This window comes from Dasypus novemcinctus, chromosome 18 (genome assembly GCF_030445035.2).
Source record: "Dasypus novemcinctus isolate mDasNov1 chromosome 18, mDasNov1.1.hap2, whole genome shotgun sequence".
NCBI lineage: Eukaryota > Metazoa > Chordata > Mammalia > Cingulata > Dasypodidae > Dasypus > Dasypus novemcinctus.
Genome location: NC_080690.1, coordinates 80,331,008 through 80,350,664, shown reverse-complemented (window position 1 = coordinate 80,350,664; position 19,657 = coordinate 80,331,008). Strand labels below are relative to the sequence as shown.

Sequence of the window (19,657 nt, the reverse complement as noted above, 5' to 3'; positions counted from 1 at the left end):
TTAGGTTGGTGCAGTCGCCTGGGAGAGCAATTAAGCGGTTTCTGTTAAAAGGGAAGATGTGGCCCCCTACAGTTTAGTAATCGCTTCTAGATGGTTCCACATGTGGGGACAGAGTTGATGGACAGCAGGTATTTACTACCCAAACCCTGAGGGGGAAAGAACTGCAGGAGAGCACAGTATGATTCCTTTCACGTGGGGTGGAAAACCAGGCAAACCAGTATTGCTTCCAGTTTAGGGACACTGGCTTTTGAAGAACACGCGTGCACACAAATTCAGAAGTGAAGAGGCTGTTATGCGGGGAGTGTCAACTATTTTTAAGGTTTTCAACTGGACTTAACAGTAGAGAATAATAGAACAACTTCCCACGCCCGTCCCAAATGCAACAACTCTCAATATTGTCTTAACAGCTTTGTTGGTGTAACACCTATTTTTTTGCTGTAGTATTTTCAAGCAAATCCTTGAAGCATTATTTTACACTTAAATACTTCCATGTTTCTAAAAAATAACTCTCCTTTAAAAACCTTGGTAACATCACGTCTAGCATAACCGTAATTCCTTAATACCCTCTAAAACTAAATCTATGCTCAAGTTTCCGATTGCTCAGACCTTTACTATGTTCAAATCAGTATTCAAAGACTAAGCCTTGCATTCGGTGGTTGTATCTCAAGTCTCTCTGAATCCAACACCACAAACACACACCCCCTTTTCTTTTCCATGCTCTTCTTTTCCCTCAAGTTACGTGGGTACATACGTGCTAGTCACCTACACCGTTTTTTATGTTTGAACTATTCAATAATTTAAATCCATTACCAAGTAACAAAACATGGGTAATTTATTTTGGACAATCTATTCCTGGAGATGGAATTACCTTTCTTGAGTAAGAATGAAAACTTAAAAGCTATCTAGGATGCTCCCTCCTCCCACGCTGGACAGCCAGTAAGATATTGAGGCAGTGATGTGTGACTTCTGAAGCGATGTCACAGAAGCCACTGTGGCTGCCACTCTGCTTCCTGGCTTTGGGAGAAGCCAGTGGCCGTGTTGTGAGGACACTCAAGCTGCCCATGAGGTCGTCAGCCACGAGTGCTCCATCTTGGAACCACATCCTCTGGGACCAGTCAGGCATTCAGATGTCAAAGCCCCAACCGCCACCCTGACTGCAACCACGGGAGACTGGACCCAGGGCCACGAGCTAAGCCACCCCCAGGCTCCTGATCCACAGACACTGAAATAATGTCATTTTAAGCCACTAGGTTTTGGGGTAATTTGTTACACAGCAATAGATGCCTAATAGAGTCACCTACCTTTAGAACAAATATACATCACTATTTCGAGGTATTACTAATAGGGTGGAATATGGGAAAAAATACATCTAATGCAAATTATGGGCTATAGTTAACAATAGTGGGGTTTTTTGTTTGTTTTGTTTGGTATCATATTTTTGTTTTAATTATTGCACAACAATTTCCACCTACATGCAGGTCCCAGACAGTGCTTAACATAATATCTTTTTTATTTGTTTGATTGTTTGTTTTTAGTTTTTTTAGTTTTTTAAAATTAAAGTTAATAGATCACAAGGAATGTTACATGAAAAAACAAAAATCAAGAAACATAAGAGGTTCCCATATAACCCACTCCCCACCCCCACCACATCATTTTTGTAAATTGTATTTTTTGAAGATATATACATCACACAAAAAGTTACACTAAAAAATATAAGAGGTTCCTGTTTACCCCCCACCCCCCACCCCACTCCTCCCACACCAACAACCTCCCGCATCATTGCAGCACACTCATCACACTCCGTGAACACATTTTGGGGCACTGCTGCACTACAGAGAAAATAGTTTACCCTGTAGTTCACACTCTCCACCAGTACATTCAGTGGGTTATGGCAGGATATATAAGGTCCAGCATCCGACCCTGCAGTATCATTAAGGACAACTCAAAATCCAAAAAATGCCCCCACATCACATCTCTTCTACCCTCTCCCTGCCCTCAGCAACTACTGGGGCCACTTTCTCCACCTCGATGCTAAAATTTCTATTACTCATCACAATAGTTTTATACTAGAATATCAGTAAGTCCACTCTAGTCCATATTTTATTCCTCCATTCTGTGGACCCTGGGATGGTGATGTCCCCTCCACCTCTAGATCAAGAGGGGGCTTAGCTTCCACATGGGTGATGGATGCAATTCCTCTGCTTGCAGTTGTAGGCACTCTTGATTCCCCGGTGTGGTGGTTGATCATCTTCACCTCCCTGTTAGCTGACCTGGGTAAGTCCAACGAACCGGAGAGTAGGAGTCACCACTCTGCTGAGGCTCAGGGCCCAGCTGGAACATGGGCAGTCCAGAGATTCAAGTCTCCTGAGTATGGACCATCCCTAGCGCCAACCACAGATTCAGTAAAAGTGACAGAAGAGGTGTGTGTAGAAAAGTCACATCAGTCCAGCTCCGTCACACTCAGGAGCACAAATTCCAAAGTAGGGCCCTCTGACATGGCACAGAGCTCCACATCCATCTGCCATGACCATATACCCTGTGGAGCTCCATAGCCTTCAGGAGAACCAGTACCTAGGGTTGTATCTACTTTGGCTCTCTCTGGGGTCCTGCTGAGGTGTGCAATAAGTGTGACCCCTCTGATGACCTCCCGACTCTTTTATTCAAGGTCTCTTTCTAGTTGCTTCTCCAGTTAGTGATTGGTAGTAATCCCTTGGCACTAGAGAGGCTCATCCCCAGGAGTCATGTCCCATGTTGGGGAACAATAGTGTTTTAATAGTCTTCAATTGTGACAAAGTTACCACACCGATGCTAAGTGTTAAGGTGAGAAGCAGATGTGGCTCAAGCAGTTGGGTGCCCACCGACCACATGGGAGGTCCTGGGTTCAGTTCCTGGTGCCTCCTAAAGAAGATGAGTAAGATAGCAAGCTGATATGACGGGCTGGCACAGTGAGCTGATGCAACAAGATGACACAGCAAGAGACAAAAGGAGGAAAACATAATGAGAGGGAAGCAGATATGGCTTAAGCAATTGGGCTCCCATCAACCATATAGGAGGTCCATGAAGTCAAGCTGGCCCATGTGATGAGATGGCCCACGTAAGGTGGTGGCCCATGCATAGTGCAGCCTCGCACAGGAGTGCTGCCCTGCACAGCAGTTCTGGCCCACACGGAGAGATGAAACAACAAAAAGAGGCACAGAGGAGAGACAATAAGAGACGCAGCAGACCGGGGAGCTGTGGTGGCGCAAGAGAATGGTCATCTCTCTCCCACTCCAGAAGGTCCCAGGATCAGTTCCCAGAGCCACCTAATGAGAACTCAAGCAGACACAGAAGAGCACAGAGAAAGCAGACAGTGGAGGGAGGGAGGAGAAGTAAATAAATCTTTTAAAAAACACACAAAATGAAAGACACAACAAGCAGAGAGCAGAGGTGGCTCAAGTGATTAGGTGCCGCCCTCCCACAGGGGAGGGTCCTGGGTTCGGTTCCTGATGCCTCCTAAAAGGAAGACGAGCACACAATGAAGAGACACAGCAAGTGCAAAACAAGAGGGTGCGGAGAAATAAATAAAATAAATCTTAAAAAAAAAACAAAAAGCAATTCAGAGAACAACATGAATTGATGTCTACCATTGCTCATCACACTTAAATGTTAATATAATATAGGTGAAATATTAATATGACTTAAAATTTTTAAATATGAACCCTTCCCATTCAGTTAATGGGCTTAAGTTATTTGGACCAATCAGATTGTTAAAAAAAAAAAAATCAGAAAGTGCTAAATCAATACCATAAAAGCATTAAGTTATTGACAAGATAGTAAGGAATATCTGGGCCAAAATGAAGAAGAAATCTTAGGTGTAAGATTTTAAGGTTAATTTGCCCTTAAGAAATTTGCGCATGTTTAGCTAGGACCCCCTCCCCGTTTAGCTAGGACCCCCTCCCCAAATGGTAACTCCCAGGATAAGGGTGAGCCCAACTAAATCTACACTCCTTCCTCCCACCTCCAGGGGTGCGAGGAAGAGTGGACTCGGGATTAAGCAAAGCAGATGAGAAGCAAAGGAAGGAGTGAAGGAAAAAGAAGGGAAGAAAACCCAAATCAGAAGGAATGCACATTTTCAGCCCAAAATTTTATCACGAGGGTGGTCTAAGAATCTCAAGCCTTGTATTTAGTATAAAGTGTTTCTACATGGAAGACGCAAACGTAATTCCTTTCTGAAGAAGGCATCTTCATTCTAGGCCTTGGGATACCTGTTCATATAACTTATCAAGGGCAAAGAGATGTACACAGAAAAATAGGACATCACAAGTGAGAACCAGCAGAAACTGACCCACAAGACAACAGAGACTGGAACAATCGGAACCAAATTACAAAACTACCATTCGCATGTATTTTAAAAACATTGAAAAGGCACTTGAAAGTTAAAAGAGGGAAACGGAGGTGGCTCAACCAATTGGGCTCCTGTCTACCATATAGGAGCTCCAGGGCGTCCTGGTGAGGGCAAGCTGGCCCACACGGAGGGCCACCCTGCGCAGGAGTGCCCCCCTGCATGGGAATGCCACCCAGCAGAAGGAAGCCACCCCGTGCAGGAGTGCTGGCCAGCGCAGAGAGCTGGCGCTGCAGGATGGCGCGACAAGAGACACAGGAGAGAAAATAAGACGGAGCAGAACAGGGAGCTGAGGTGGCGCAAGAGAGTAATCGCCTCTCTCCCACTGTGGAAGGTCCCAGGATCAGTAGAAAATGCAAGCAGACACAGAAGAACACACAGCAAAAGGACACAGAGAGCAGACAAGGCGGGGAGTGGGGAGGGAGGGAGGAGGAGAAATTTTTAAAAAGTTAAAAGAAACTATGAAGAGGAATGTAATATATTTGAAGTGAAATTAAAATGTCTAAAAATAAAAATGATCAAGATTAAAAAACTGAATGGGACTGGCAGTGTTTTGTATGTAGCTGCAGAGCAAATTAGTAAACTGGAAAATGGACTAGAAGAAATGAACCATAATGCACACAGAGAAAAAGAAAACAAAAATACACGTGCAAAATCTTCCTAACTTTTGGAATTAACACCCCACTCCAAAGCAAACTATAGCTCAAAGAATAATTTACAAGTAATATTAGAAAATATTTTGACTTGAATTATATTAAGGGCCAAAATTTGTGGGATGCATGCCTCTAAAACAGTGCTCAGCAGGAAATGTTAGCTTTAAATGCTTACATTAAAAAGAAGAAAGGCTTAAAGTCAATGAAATCAGCTTCCCAGCTTAAAAGGCTAGAAAAAGAAATTTAAATGCAAAGTAAGGGAAGGAAATAACAAAAAGCAGAAGATAAGAGAAAATGCAATTTCCCAATATTAGGAAAGGGATATCACTGTGGAACAGTGATAAACTTAAAAAAAAAAAAAAAGACATTAAAAAAAAGGTGGAGGCAGATATCATGGATAATTCAATGGCAATAAATTCAACAACTTAGATGAAAAGGACAAGTCACTTTAAGAAACACAAATTACCAAAACTGACAGAAGAATTAGAAAATCTGAATGGCCTTATGCCAATTAAAGACATTGAATGTGTGATTTAAAACCTTCCTACAAAGAAAACTCCAGACCTACATGAAAACTCCAGACCATGAGAATGGTTAGAAGTAAAAAGACTGGTAAACTCCACGTATTGGCAAGGCTTGGAGAACTGCAACTCCCATTCATTGCTGGTGGGAACACAAAACGCTGCTTTGTTGTTGTTTTAAAAAGACTTATTTTACTTCTCCCGCCGCATTGCTGACACCCCCCCTGCTCCTCCTCTTAGGAGGCACTGGAGCTGGGCCCGGCCTCCCGTGTGGGCAGGAGGCACCTACCGCTTGAGCCACTCTTCTCCCCAGAATACTACTTTAAAAGAATTTGGCCATCTCCTATAAAGTTAAAAACACTTTCCATGACCCAACATTCCACTCCTAGATACTTACCCAAGAAAAGGAAAGTATGTCTATACAGAGACTTGTCTACACATTCTCAAAGAAAAACTAGAAATAACCCAAATGTTCATCGACAGAAAAGTAAACAAATTATGGCTGATTCAGCAAAATATTGACGCACACAACAGGGATGGAACTCAAAAGCACACGCTGAGCTGAGCAGCGCAGACAGCTTGAATCCCCTTACGTGGAATCTTGAATAGGCCAAATCAATCAATGATGACATGACGGGAAGCAGGTCACTGTGGCGGGGTGGGGCTCTAGCCGGGCAGTGAGGTGCCTTGCGGGGGAGGAAACATTCCCGATTTTTATGGTGGCGGTGGTTCCATGGGTGCCGCATTTGTCAAAACTCATTCAAGCCATATACTGAGGCGATTAGAAACTGGAGGAAGAGACTTCTCCAAAGGGGAGACGCGGAGGGCCGGGCAGGGGTCCCGGCAGGGGTGCCCAGGCGCGAGGGCGCCGGCGCGGGCGCTGCGGCTGGCCCGGCCCGACACCTGGTCGCCTGGGGTGGGGAGGGCTCCGCACACCCCACTCTGGGGGAGGCCCGGGGGCCCCCTGGCGACCCCAGCGGGGAGGATTGCTGGAACGCGACGCCAGCGCGGCCCGGAGAGGAGACGGGCGCTCGGCAGGCCCCCGGCGGGGGCGGGAGGGCCGCGGCGGCGCGCGCAGGCCCGCCGAGGGCACGGGGCTCGCCTGCAGCCCGGCAGGAGCCCCGCAGCGCCCCAGGGAGAGGGCCCGGCGCGGGGCGAGCGCCCGGGGGCCGCGGCACAGGCCGGCCGTGCCCTGCGGCGGCTGGCGCTGCGCCCACGCCCCCCCCCAGCGCGGGGGACAGCGGGCCACGCACGCCCCGGACCCCCGAGAAGGGCCCCCACCGACCGCGGGCCACGGAAGCGCTTCCCAAAATAAAACCGCAAGGAGATGCCACTTCACCCCCACTAGGTGGCTTCCCCAAAGAAAGGGGAAGTAGCAGGGGTGGGCGAGAATGGGGCGAAACGGGGCCCTCGTGCGCCCCGAGCCACGGGCGCGGTAGCAGACGAACGAGACGGCGCGGGGCCGTGCGGGGGCCCCCGTGCAGCACCGCGCAGCGGGGCGCAGGCCTCTGTCCCGGGCTGTGCAGCGACAGTCGCCGCCCAAGGGTGCCCCAAGGCAGCCTCCCCGCGGCACCGACGCTGGGCAGGACCGCTGCGGGGTGGGGGCCGCCTGGGCTGAGGCCGCTCGCCGCCACCCCGGCTTCTACCCGCCCGATGCCAGGGGCACCTCCTCCCTCAGCTGGGACAGCCAAAAATGTCTCCAGATGTCCCCAGTGTCCCCACAGGGCAGAACTGCGGGGGCGAAAACCACTGCCCTAATGAAGCTTAAGCAAACCAGCAGGACGCGACTCATAAAGAAAGCGCGTCTGTGGCGAGCTCACCCACAGACCTTTCCATGCTCAATTTTTAATTTTTTTTAAGATTTTACTTTTTATTTCTCCGCCCCCCCCCCCAGTTGTCTGCTCTCTGTGTCCATTCGCTGTGTGTGCGTCTGTGACTGCTTCTATCCTTATTAGCGGCACCGGGAATCTGTGTCTCTTTTTGTTGTGTCATCTTGTTGTGTCAGCTCTCCGTGTGTGCGGTGTCATTCCTGAGCAGGCTGCACTTTCGCGCTGGGTGCCTCTCCTTACGGGGCACACTCCTTGTGCGTGGGGCTCCCCTACGCGGGGACACCCCTGCATGGCACGGCACTCCTTGCGTGCATCAGCACTGCACATGGGCCAGCTGCACACGGGTCAAGGAGGCCCGGGGTTTGAACTGCAGACCTCCCATGTGGTAGGCGGACGCCCTAACCACTGGGCCAAGTCCACTTCCCTCCATGCTTAATTTTTGCACCATGTAAATGTATAATCTGATGGTTCAGAATTCTCTATGCGAAACTTAAAATATAGTGTAGACATGAGAGTGGACATGGCTCAATTTATACAGCATCCGCCTACCAGATGGGAGGTCCAGGGTTCAATCCCCAGGCCTCCTGGCCCGTGTGGAGCTGGCCCTCGGGCAGCCCTGCTGCACACAAGGACTGCCGTGCCACGCAGGGATGTCCCCGGCATAGGGGAGCCTCACGCACAAGGAGTGCACCCCACATTGAGCCGCCCCACGTGAAAAAGCACAGCCCACCACTCCTTGGGGGCTAGAAGGGGAGAGATAAATCTTTTATTTTTTTATTTTTTATTTTTTAAAGATTTAATTCCCCCCCTTCCCCTGATTGTCTGTTCTCTGTGTCTATTTGCTGCGTCTTGTTTCTTTGTCCGCTTCTGTTGTCGTCAGTGGCACAGGAAGTGTGGGCGGCGCCATTCCTGGGCAGGCTGCACTTTCTTTCGCGCTGGGCAGCTCTCCTTACGGGGCGCACTCCTTGCGCGTGGGGCTCCCCTGTGCGGGGACACCCCTGCATGGCACGGCACTCCTTGCGCGCATCAGCACTGCGCATGGGCCAGCTCCACACGGGTCAAGGAGGCCCGGGGTTTGAACTGTGGACCTCCCATGTGGTAGGTGGACGCCCTAACCACTGGGCCAAGTCCGTTTCCCTTTTTTTTTTTTTTTAAAGATAATAGATGTATATATTAGTGTAGACAGACACAGGAAGACGTTTGCGATCATTTGAGTCCATCTGCTCAGAAGAATTTATGATAAACATTCATTAATTTTGTGGGTATGGCCAGCCAGGCTGTGCTCAGGCTCCGCGTTTGGTCCTTGAGAGTCTCCGATACCTGCCTGTCAAAGATGAAGGACGGAGGCAGAGGGGGGTGAACTCGCCCTCGGCCACCCAGCCCAGGAGAGGTGGCCGAGGTGTCGGCGCAGATGGAGCCGCAGCCCCCGCTCGGCCTCTCCGGGTCCTACTCTGCATCAGGTGCAGGACACTGGGACACGGCAGCCAAGAGAACAAGCCCTGCCCCCAGGGCCCCATTTCACACACAGGACACTGAGGCGCAGCAACCTGCCCCCATCCCCACGAGGTCTGGCACTGAGCGGCCACCAACCCACGGCTGGTGCCTTCCCTGGCTTCTGGCCAGGGGTGGCCTGACCTCACTGCGGCTGTTCCTCAGCATCTTACAAACCAAACTGTGTCCCAATTTCCATGCCAACGTCTATCACTAGCATGAGGTTTAGCCTGGCAGCTTGTCCCGCGTGGGGCAAGGGACATTGGGCTCCCCGCAGCAGGGCAGTCTTGTGGGCCAGGCCTGCTCCCTCCAGTCCTGCCTCGGTGCCCCGACCTCAGGCCTGCCTGCCAGCTCACCCACCCCATCGGTTAGCTTCTGCAGGTACAGGCCAGGAGACAACAGATGAGGAAACTGAGGCATGAGGTGGGGAGGGCCACGTTCCCCAAGCCACACGGGGAGACAGGATTTAAAACACAGGTGGCCCAGCAGGACCGTGTGGGCAAGGGGCTACCTGACTGCAGCAGCTGTCAGCAAGGAGCCTGCCCAGGGGACATCCGGCGTGGTGCGCAGTGGTACTAGGGAAGTGCACTGTGCGTGCCAGGCCAAGGTGGTTGATGAGGGGAGGGTCCCAAGCAACTTTGCTCTAATCTGACCCTTCTGAGTGGGTACTGAACCCAACCCGAGCGGGGCAGAGTGGAGGCAGGGGGCTGGGGAGCAGTGTCGGAGCCCCGCTGCTGTGAGGCCTGGGAGACGAGGGAGGCCCCAAGCGGGGACCCAGATGCTGAGGGGGGAGGTCGCAGTCGTGAGCCAAGTGGGCGGCTGGGGCACTGGGGCGAGAAGGCGCCATCCTGTCCCAGCAGAGATCCTGCCTCAGGACATACCCGCAGAGCCTGGTGCGCTGGCCGGGGGTGGGGGTGGGGGGCAGGCAACGGAGAGAATCCGGATAACAAGGAAGCCGGCCTCGGGGGTGGGGGTCAAGGCGATCCAGGCAGAGATGAGCAAGGCCCAGGGCTGGGGAGTGGCGAGTGACACCAAGTAGAGCCCGAGCCTGGCTGCAGGGAAGGCTGGCTGGGACCCCACTGCTGCAGGGGCACGAGGGGGACACACAGCAGGGGACAGCCAGGACAGGTGGGCCAGCCCTGTTCTTGGCCAAGAACCCTAGCCCTGCCGCCTGCCCCCCAGCTGGTGTCAGGGACAGGGACAAAGCTCAGGGAGCTGAGGAGCGAGCCATCAGGCCAGGAGTAGGGCACAGCTGTTTCAGTGCCCCCCATCCCACTGGAATCCTGGGAACACTGGAAACCCCGGGGGACACCAGAGGCCAGAGAGGAGGCTGTGAGCTGTCTTCAGGCCAGAACCCACCCTCCTCTCGCGAACCGAGGGCCTGTCCCCACGCCAGGGGCCCGAGGGCCTGGACCAGAGGTCAGAGCTCTGCTCGCACCCCTTGGCCCGCCACAGCCACTCAGACGCGTCACCAGGGCAGCCAGGGAGAGCAGGTCTCCTGACCGGGGCCAGCCTCCTGTGGGCTGCAGCTGGCCAAGTCCGCCGGGACCCCACGCCTCACAGGATTCAGACTCCATTCGGGAAGACCAGCAGGCGGCTTTGCCGCGTGCCACAAGGCGTGGGGGCCCACCCGCCTGCTCACCTAACCAGCAGCCCTCTGGCCCACCGGCCTCTTCCCGGCCTCAAGGTCTGCAGGACGGGAGGAGAGCGCCAGGGGCACGCCAACAGCCAGGACTTTTGCCACAGGCCCCGGCAGCCCGGGTGGGGTGCTCCAGGGGAGTCCTGCCTGCCCTCCCTGCCCGCCCACTTGCCCAGTGCCCGGTCCTGAGACCAGAGCGCGCTGGTCACAGAACCCGCGGGGCAGGGAGACGCACAAGGAGGCCAGCAATCCAGGAGCGCAGGACACCTTTATTGGGGGTGGGCTCAGGAGCTCTTGGTGGGGCGGGCCCTCTTCCTCTTCACCATCACGGGCTTCTGGCTGCGCAGGATGGCACTGGCTCTGCGGATGGCGGCCTGGGGGCGGGTGACCGCTCAGACAGCCCCTCCCCCCGGGGCAGCCCCTCGCCCCCCCAGGGCAGGCCCCCTTCCTCCCCCCCTCACCATGCGCAGGTCCGGGCGGTACTTGTTCTTGCGGATCATGTGCCGGATGCTGCTGAGGGTGGCCCTGGCGTTCTTGTTGATGGTGGTCCGCACGTAGGAGGTGGCCGGCTTGCGCTGGCCTGGGAAGGGCAGGCCCAGGTTCAGCCGGGTGGTCCGGGCTTTGCTGGCCTCCAGCGCCTACCCCCACCCGCCTGTCAGACACCTGCACGGCGACTAGCGTCCTCAAATAGCACCTCCACACCTCCACCTCAGAGGGGGAGCCTCTCGTCCCAGGCCACACGCACAGTGGAGCCACAGGGCCACCTGCCTCCACAGCGCCAGGGACAGAGGGCCAGGCAAGGCGCTGGGCAGATAACGCCACCGGGAGGGCAGTGCCCAGGGAGAGCCCCCTGGGCCCAGCGCCGCCCGCTGTGGAACAAGCCCTGGCTCTGCTGCAGGGATCAGCAGTGAACACCCCTGACGGGGTCCCAGAGCAAAGGACCACATAGCATCTGGGGGTTCGACCTTGGCTTTGCCTGAGCTGGTAGGTGGGCAAAACCTGATGTCCCGTCCCACACCAGTCCAAATCCTTACAACCCAGGAAGACGCCTATTAAACAACCCGAAAAACAGCAACAGGAGCTTTGAAATCCAGTCGCCAGAAAGGGGTCCAAAGGCCAGGGGGCTCTCGCTGCTGTGTGCACAGAAGAGCATGTGACACTGGACCAGAACCCAAACCAGCCCCATGAGGGACTAGGAAAGACTCACAGACCTTCTGAAACACCCGAGCAGATGACAAACGTGGAGACAGAAAACCCCGGCTCAATCCCCCCCACTAGATGCTCAAGGGAGACCTTCAAAAGGCCCATGTGTGCCAGACAGCTGGAGTGTGAGGGGGCCGCTCAGGTGCCTTCTGAGGCCACATAGAGACGGGGGTTCAAGCTGCTCAGTCCTGATGCCGCCGGTCACCTGCCTGTTTGCTCGCCTGTGGGGTGTGTCCATCCCACACCTGAGCACATCCTGCTCCTGTTACCAACGTTCCAGCCAGTCCTCACGAATCCCCACCCTCTGGGAAGTTCAGGCCCCAAGAGTTTCTTCACTTTAAAGTAGAGGAGAAGGGGGACCCTGCCTGGGGTCTCGAGGCTGGTAAGGCAGCCGCGACGGAAAACACTTCCCGCCCCGGCCCAGGCCAGGCACATGCTCACCCGATCTCCGCTTGAGGACCACCACGACCCCTTTGCCGTCGGCCGCCGGCTCCACGCCCACGGTCTTGCGGTGAATCAACCCGTTGTAGCGGAAAGAGTTGCGGGCCTTGAGGTTATTGGGCTCCTGGAAAGGACGGGTCATTGGGGGTCGTGAAGAGGCGACCGGGAGGCCCAGCGACCGGACCCGGGCCGCCCCCCCGCCCCGGGCCGCACTTACGGTGCTGTACGTCTGCTTGTTTCTCTTGATCAGGAAACTGGAGCAGTTTCGCACGACCATCCACTGCAGATGCGCGGACATGGCGGCAGCTGCCGAGAAAGGGGCCACGTGAACGACCGCAAACGGAGGGGCCGACCTCAGGCGACCGGGCCCCGTCCGGACACCAGGGAAGCGTGTGTCTGGGAACCTGGGGGCACGGGGGAAGCCCTGGGCGCGGAGATCTAGAACTCCGGCGGGCGGGTAGACCTCCGGCGGCGGGGTGAACTTAGGCTGCCGATAACTGCGGGGAACTGGGGGCGGGGGGCAACGACCGACTCCACAGGCCTCCTGGCGACTGGGGGAGCAAAGAGGGAACCCAGGCGGGGAACACGAGATGGCGGCCACGCCGGACTGACGAGCGCCCCACGCTCACCTCCTCTCCCCGCGGCGGCCGGAGACGGAAAGAAGCCGGCCGGGGGCGGGGCGACGCCTCTAATACCGCGCACGCGTTTCCGCTTCCTCTGCGGGCGGGCGGAAGCCTCCTCGCCCCGCCTCCTCGGGGGCTCGGGGATGTTCGGCTCTTTCCGCCGACCGGATGCGCCCGGGTCGGGAATCCTCGAAACTCTTCGGCTACAGACTGTAGGGCGTATTCTCGGTTGTGGAAATCCATCGTTCCGGGGGTGGTTTGGAAGTTTTCGGAATCCTACGGCTGGATTTCCGAGCGGAACGGTCCAGTTAGAGAGGCCCCGGATCCCCCGAGCCCCATTCCGCAGCGCTCGGCACACGACGGGCTCTCGGTAAACGTTTGTTTTATGAATGAATTTGTGAATGAGGGAACTGTTGTCCAGTTGCGGAATCTTCGGATGCTTCCGGTCTTCTTCGTAAGCTCTCGGCTATTCCCGATGAGGGAACCGAGGGCAGGCCGATCGTCTTCGGAACTCTCCGGAAACATTCCTCGTTGGGGCGTCCGCCGGCCCTTATCCGCCTGGGCACGGTTCGGGCCTGCTCGGAAACACTCGGTCTCCATTCGGCCACGCTCGGAACCCTTCGGCTGAGCCCCTCGGCTTCCCTCCCCCAGGGTCCCCTGAAAATAAAACAAACTCTTAAACAGTTCTGGGAGTTCTGGGAGTCTGGGGAGAACGTAGACGGAGCCTTCTTGCAGGCCGGCCGCCCCAGGGGAGCGTGCACTTCCTCACAGGGCGGGCTGCTGCTGGGGGGACGAGAGATTGGCAGTGGAGGCTCTGGGTGGGGCTTGGGGGCTCGGGGCCGGGACTCCCCGCCCCGGCCTGCCCTGTGCGCCCGGCGCGCCCCGGACGCTGCCTTTCTGCCGTCGGGGTCCCCTGGCCTCCCCGACAGGGGCTTAGCCGTGCGTCCGCGCGGCCTCCCCTCGCCCGTCTGCGCCCTTGCGCTCTCCCCGGGGGTCCTGACCGCGGGGGCCTCGGGGCCCGGGGTTCTCCAGGACCCTGCGCTCCGGGCCCGGCTCGGAGGCGGCCTCTCCCGTCCCGGCGCAGCTGGGGGGCCCGACGCCTGCCTCGCCCCGGAGGCCGGCCCTGAGCCGAACCGGCGGCCGCTCTCCGCGCAGCCCGCGCCGCGCCCCTGGACTCTGACCGCGGGCTCCCGGGGGGGGCGGGGGTCCCGGGCCGCACCCCCTGCGCGCCGGGTCCCCACGGGCCGCGCCCCGCCCCGCTCGGGCCACCGGCGGGCGCCGGGCACACCTGGCGCCGTCCCCGGGCGCGCCCCGCCCGGCCGCACCCCGGAGCGCGCTCTCGGCCGGCCCAGCCGCGGAGGTGCAGGCCATGGCGGCGGCGGGCGCCTCGCCGGGCCCCGTGTCCGGAGCGCCGGGCCCGCCCGCGCCCGCGCCCGCGGCCGGCCTGGGGCGCTGCCGGGCGGCGCTGCTGCTGGCCGTGGCGCTGGACGTGGCGGGCATGGCGGCGCTGCTGACCGGCGTGTTCGCGCAGCTGCAGGTGCGCGGCCGCGACTTCGGCGACCTGCTCATCTACTCGGGCGCGCTGCTCGTCTTCCTGAGCCTGCTCGGCTGGATCCTCTGGTACACCGGCAACATCGAGATCTCGCGCCAGGAGCTCGAGCGCGACTACGGCCTGCGGCCCTCGGCGCTCGCCCGCCTGGCGCGCAAGCTGTCCCGCCGCTGGTCGGCGCCGGCCTCCGGCCCCCGCGGCGGGCCCGGGGCCCCGGGAGCGCGCCGCCCGGCCCGCGCGCCCCCGCCGTCGGCCGCCGGCTCCCGCCGCGTGCGCCTGCAGCTCGCCACGCTCGAGGCCGGGCCCGGGGCGGCGGGCGCCGGCACCGAGTGACCGGAGGTGAGGGGGCTGCGGGGGGCGGTGGGAGAGGGGAAGGAGGGGCAGACCGAGACTCAGAGACGCGGGAAGGTGGAGAAACGGAGGGGAGAGGTGGAGACAGAGACGCTGGGGAGATGGAGACAAAGCAGGGAGTGCTGGAGAGACACTGAAGAGAGATGGAGAGGTGCTGAGGAGGAGAGACACTGGGGAGAGATGAGAGACACCGGGAGAGATGAGAGATGCGGGGAGAGATGGGAAGACAGTGGGAAAGGTGGAGAGACAGGGGAGAGATGGGGAGAGAGACAGCGGGGAGCTGAAGAGGTGGAGAGACAGCGGTGAGAGGCAGAGAGACGGGAGAGATGAGACACTGGGGAGATAGATAGTGGGGAGAGATGGAGAAACGCTGGTGAGATGGAGAGATGCTAGGGAAATGGAGACTCACTGGGCAGAGATGGAGAGACTGGGGAGATGGAGAGACGCTGGGGAGAGGGAGAAGGAGCCAAATGAAAGGTGGGAGAGAGGACGGGGGACTGCACCGGAGGAGGAGGAGATTTCAAAGGGAGAGTCTGAGAGAAGCAGAGCCGCAGCGGTTGGAGATGGAGTGCGGACGGCAGGGAGGTGCGCAGATTTGGGGAGCGGGCCGGTGAGGCCCCCCTCCTGTGGAACGGGGAGTCAGCCCAGGTTAGCCCCCAGCACGGGGCCTTGCTGCACGCCCACTGCCAGGCAGGGCCCGTGTCCGCCTCCCACCACCGGGTTTCGGTGGCCTCCACTCTGACCGTCCCTGCCCCTCAGTGGAGGAAACCGGACCAGAAAGGCCTACAGCTTGTAAGGGGGAGCTGGGATTCTCCTGACACGGGCTCTAATGAGAGAGGGGACCTAGTGAGGACGACAGCCGAGGCAGGAAGGTGGCAACACAAGAGGTGTGAGACACAGGGCAGACGCTGCCATTCCGTCTCCTCTGTCCCTTGGCCGGCCCTTCCATCCCTTTTCCTAATCGCACACACTCCAGGTTGCCCTCCTCCGCTCAAAGCCCGGCTGTGGCTACCCACTGCCCTCTGCTTGGCTAAGTGTAAGCACTCACCTTGACGTGGACCCCCACAATAGGGCCCCTTCTGCCTGCTCTACTGTTCCATCCCTCAGCCCACAGCCCACCCCTCTTCCACACCAAGACCACTGTCCGTGTTCTGCCTTACCCCAGGAAAGCCCTTCCTGTTTCTACTCTGCCCAGAAAACCCACGTCCTTTAAGACCCAGTCAAGATCCCTGCCTGTCTCTGGGCCTCTGTATCTTCCGAGTTGCCCCATCATTGCTTGCTGGTATCACTGGGTACCACATCTGGTGCTGTCTCCCCATCCTGACAGGGAGCCCCTTGAGAGGCAGGCTTGGTTCTCATCTTTGTCCCTAGCATTGCCAGCAAGGAGGATGAACTCAGGACATCAGAGGTTGCTGATTGGGTAGATGAGTGGGTGGGTGGGTGGGGGATGGATGGGCTAGTGGATGGGTGACTGGATGGATGGGCTGATGGATGGATGCACAGGTGGATGGGTGAGTGGTTGAATGGGCAGGTGGATGGATGAGCTGGTGGATGGATGGGCAGGTGGAACAATGGGCTGGTGGATGGATGGGTGGGTGGATGGGTGAATGGTTGGATGGGCTGATGGATGGATGGGCTGGTCAATGGATGGGTGAGTAGATGGGCTGGTGGATGGATGGGTGGATGGATGGACTGATGGATGGGCTGGTGGATGGTTGAGTAATGGGTGGATGGATGGGTGGGTGGATGGGCTAGTAGATGGTTGAGTGGGTGTATTGGTGAGTGGATAGATGGGAGTATGGGTCAGTGGGTGGATGGGCTGGTATATGGGTGGGTGGGTGGATGGGCTGGTGGATGGATGGGTGGATGGATGGGTGAATGGTTGGATGGGCTGATGGATGGATGGGCTGGTCAATGGATGGGTGGGTAGATGGGCTGGTGGATGGATGGGTGGATGGATAGACTGATGGATGGGCTGGTGGATGGTTGAGTAATGGATGGATGGGTGGATGGATGGGCTAGTAGATGGTTGAGTGGGTGTATTGGTGAGTGGATAGATGGGAGTATGGGTCAGTGGATGGATGGGCTGGTATATGGGTGGGTGGGTGGATGGGCTGGTGGATGGGTAGATGTGGTTGGGTGAATGGATTAGTGAGTGGATAGATATATCGAATAGATGGATAGATGAGGGATGGGTAGATGGATGGCCTGGTTGATGAGCAGGAGGTTCGGGTAGATTTGTGCCTGGATGGGCGGAAGAAGAAATGGATTCACAACAGAATCAGTTTCTCAAATAGGGGTTCTGTGGAATAAATAAACCCTAATGTTCTAAAACAGCTTTTACACTTGAACCCATGCCCCTCGGCGTGCACGCGGAACACACTGAACTGTTCCGTGAGAACTGAAGAAACGGCCACCCGCATCATACTCTATGTTCTGTGGCTCTGATGAGGACCCCGTTTAAGAAAGGATGAACGAGGGGAAGCGGCCTCTGACACAGAATTTGGCAAATAATGCCGAAATAGCCGCCAGTGGTTGAAGGCCTGTCCACCTGCCCCCAGCGGGCCACACGGCTACGTGTCCTCCACTGCTGGGCCCACCAGCAGAGACTTGGACTAGGCCAGCTTGATGTGGGCCCCTCTTGGAAGGAAACTGCCCCCCTTCGTGAGGAGGGTGAGGGGCTTCCAGCTCACAGAGGGCCCAGTACTGGAATTGTAGCTGGGGTGCCCACAGGTCCTGGGTGGCCCCCCTCTTCCCTGGGGCTGAAATTACGGGAGCAGACACGGAGGGCGACCCCGTTGCCCCACACACACACTTTGTCTTCCCGACTCTCCCCATCATTTTTTTTGAGGAGGGACCAGGCATTGAACCCGGGACCTCGTACATACGTAGCAGGTGCTCAGCCCTGAGCTACACCTTCTCCCCGTCTCCCCTTCATTTTTGCTCTTTGTTGCTGGCTCTGTCTCTCCACCTGTCTCACTAGCTCTGCATCTGCCTTTCCTTCTATATATCTGGGCCTCCCCCTCTCCTTGTCCCCCCCTTCCCATCTAGCACAACTGGGTCTCTCAGGCATGCTGGGATTGCAGGGACTGGGGGGTGGGGGGGCAAATGAACAAGTGTATTAGTCAGCTAAAGGGGTGCTGATGCAAACTACCAGAAGGCTGTTGGCTTTTATAAAGGGTATTTATTTGGGGTAGGAGCTTACAGATATCAGACCATAAACGTAGGTTGCCTCCCTCACCAAAGTCTATTTCCACGTGTTGGAGCAAGATGGCTGCCGGCGTCTGCAAGGGCTCAGGCTTCCTGGGGTCCTCCCTTCCCAGGGCTTGCTTCTCTCTGGGCTCAGCTCCTCTGTTTTCTCCACAAGGTCAGCTGTAGACTATCAGGTGAACAGCTCTGTCTCTCTCCCTGGGGTTTCTACCGTTGTCTAAGGAGCCATCTCTCTTCCTGTGTGTTCTTTTCCTGGCTCGGGTGCTCTCTTCCCAGGGCTTCAGCTCAAGACTCCAGCATCAAACCCCAAATCAAAACTCCAACATCAAAACCCCCAACTGTCCTTTGCCATGCCTTTTACCTGTGAGTCCCACCCACCAAGCGGCGGGACTCAGCACCCTACTACATGGCCCAGTCAAAGCCCTAATCAAAATGTAGTCACTCCCAGGTACGGTCCGGTTTACAAACATAGTCCAGTATGTATTTTGGAATTCATACTACACCAATTACTACAACAGGCATGTGGGTGTGGGGGTAGCACAGGAGGCAAGGACTCCTCCTGTACCCCCAGCTCTGAGCCCAGAGAGGCAGCTGACCCCCCTCCCTCCTGCAGGTGACTCCGCCCATCAAGACCCGGACGCAGTGGACACGCCTGCCTGGGCCCTTCTGCTCCTTACCTGGATAAATGGCTCTGCCTCAGCGCTGCGTGTCTGTCTGGGAGAGGGCGGGGCGGGGCGAGGGGAGGTCGCTGCCCACCCCGGCTGGCCAGGCCCCCAGAGGGACCACCGTGCCCTAAGGAAACCCGCGGCCAGGGGGCCTCGGGAGCCCAGCGCCGTGCTGGTCTTTACAAGGGGCCCGGGGCAAGGCTGTCGGGCCCAGGAACCCCTTGCTCATCCCTCGTATCTGCCCGTGTCAGTCGGGTCCTCAGAGAGGCAGACACCAAGGCGGGCAGAGAAGTCCTGGAGGACGTGCCTGTGGAGGTGTGCGGGGGCTTCAGACCCGCAGGCTGACGCCTGAGGAGGGGGCTCAGGGTGTCGGCAGGGGCCCAGGTCCGGGGAAGCACCGGCCCAGCTGTCCGTTCGAGGGGCCTGCTCCAGGACCCACAGTGCTCAGTCCCTGGCTGGGGACAGCCCAGGGGACTGGGGGCAAATTCTGGGGGTCCAGAGGGTGGGTGGACAGGAACTGTGGGCAGCTGTGCCCCCATATTAGGAGGGCTGAGCCGCCCCCAGCCTAAGCACCCCTCAAATGCAGCCTCCCCAGCCCAGGCCCCTCAACCCAGCCCCCCCAGTCCAGGCCCCTCAATCGAGCACCCCCAGTCCAGGTCCCTCAATCAAGCCCCCCCAGTTCAGGTCCCTCAATCGAGCACCCCCAGTCCAGTCCCCTCAACTCAGCACCCCCAGTCCAGGCCCCTCAATCAAGCACCCCCAGTCCAGGCCCCTCAATCAAGCACCCCCAGTCCAGGCCCCCCAACCCAGCCCCCCCAGTCCAGGCCCCTCAATCGAGCACCCCCAGTCCAGGTGTCTCAATCAAGCCCCCCCAGTTCAGGTCCCTCAATCGAGCACCCCCAGTCCAGTCCCCTCAACTCAGCACCCCCAGTCCAGGCCCCTCAATCAAGCACTCCCAGTCCAGGCCCCTCAATCAAGCACCCCCAGTCCAGGCCCCCCAACCCAGCACCCCCAGTCCAGGTCCCTCAATCGAGCACCCCCAGTCCAGGCCCCCCAACCCAGCACCCCCAGTCCAGGCCCCCCAACCCAGCACCCCCAGTC

At 57.3% G+C, this 19,657-nt stretch overlaps 2 protein-coding genes across 2 annotated transcripts; one reads left to right on the top strand and one right to left on the bottom strand.

Annotated features, from left to right (window-relative positions):
• Positions 1-10,763: 10,763 nt before the first annotated feature.
• RPL28 (ribosomal protein L28) lies at positions 10,764-12,941 on the bottom strand. Its single transcript, XM_004455467.5, has 5 exons — positions 12,788-12,941; positions 12,376-12,464; positions 12,159-12,282; positions 10,976-11,094; positions 10,764-10,888 (listed from the first exon to the last, which is right to left on the bottom strand). Exons 2-5 carry the CDS (start codon positions 12,454-12,456, stop codon positions 10,799-10,801), a joined length of 414 nt encoding a protein of 137 aa, XP_004455524.2. The 5' UTR covers positions 12,457-12,464; positions 12,788-12,941; the 3' UTR covers positions 10,764-10,798.
• Positions 12,942-13,962: 1,021 nt separating this feature from the next.
• On the top strand, positions 13,963-18,590 carry TMEM238 (transmembrane protein 238). The gene is made up of 2 exons (XM_058280849.2): positions 13,963-14,669; positions 18,505-18,590. The coding sequence occupies exon 1, from the start codon at positions 14,151-14,153 to the stop codon at positions 14,661-14,663; it is 513 nt and encodes a 170-aa protein (XP_058136832.1). The 5' UTR covers positions 13,963-14,150; the 3' UTR covers positions 14,664-14,669; positions 18,505-18,590.
• The last annotated feature ends 1,067 nt before the right edge of the window (positions 18,591-19,657 follow it).

Excerpts from the sequence above, each read along its gene's own strand:
- RPL28 (XM_004455467.5), bottom strand. The coding sequence starts at position 12,456 with ATGTCCGCGCATCTGCAGTGGATGGTCGTGCGAAACTGCTCCAGTTTC. Across the intron at positions 12,283-12,375 it reads ACAAGCAGACGTACAGCACC|GAGCCCAATAACCTCAAGGC; the intron begins GTAAGTGCGGCC and ends CGTCCTTTCCAG. Across the intron at positions 10,889-10,975 it reads ACCGCCCGGACCTGCGCATG|GCCGCCATCCGCAGAGCCAG; the intron begins GTGAGGGGGGGA and ends ACCCGCCCCCAG.
- TMEM238 (XM_058280849.2), top strand. The coding sequence starts at position 14,151 with ATGGCGGCGGCGGGCGCCTCGCCGGGCCCCGTGTCCGGAGCGCCGGGC.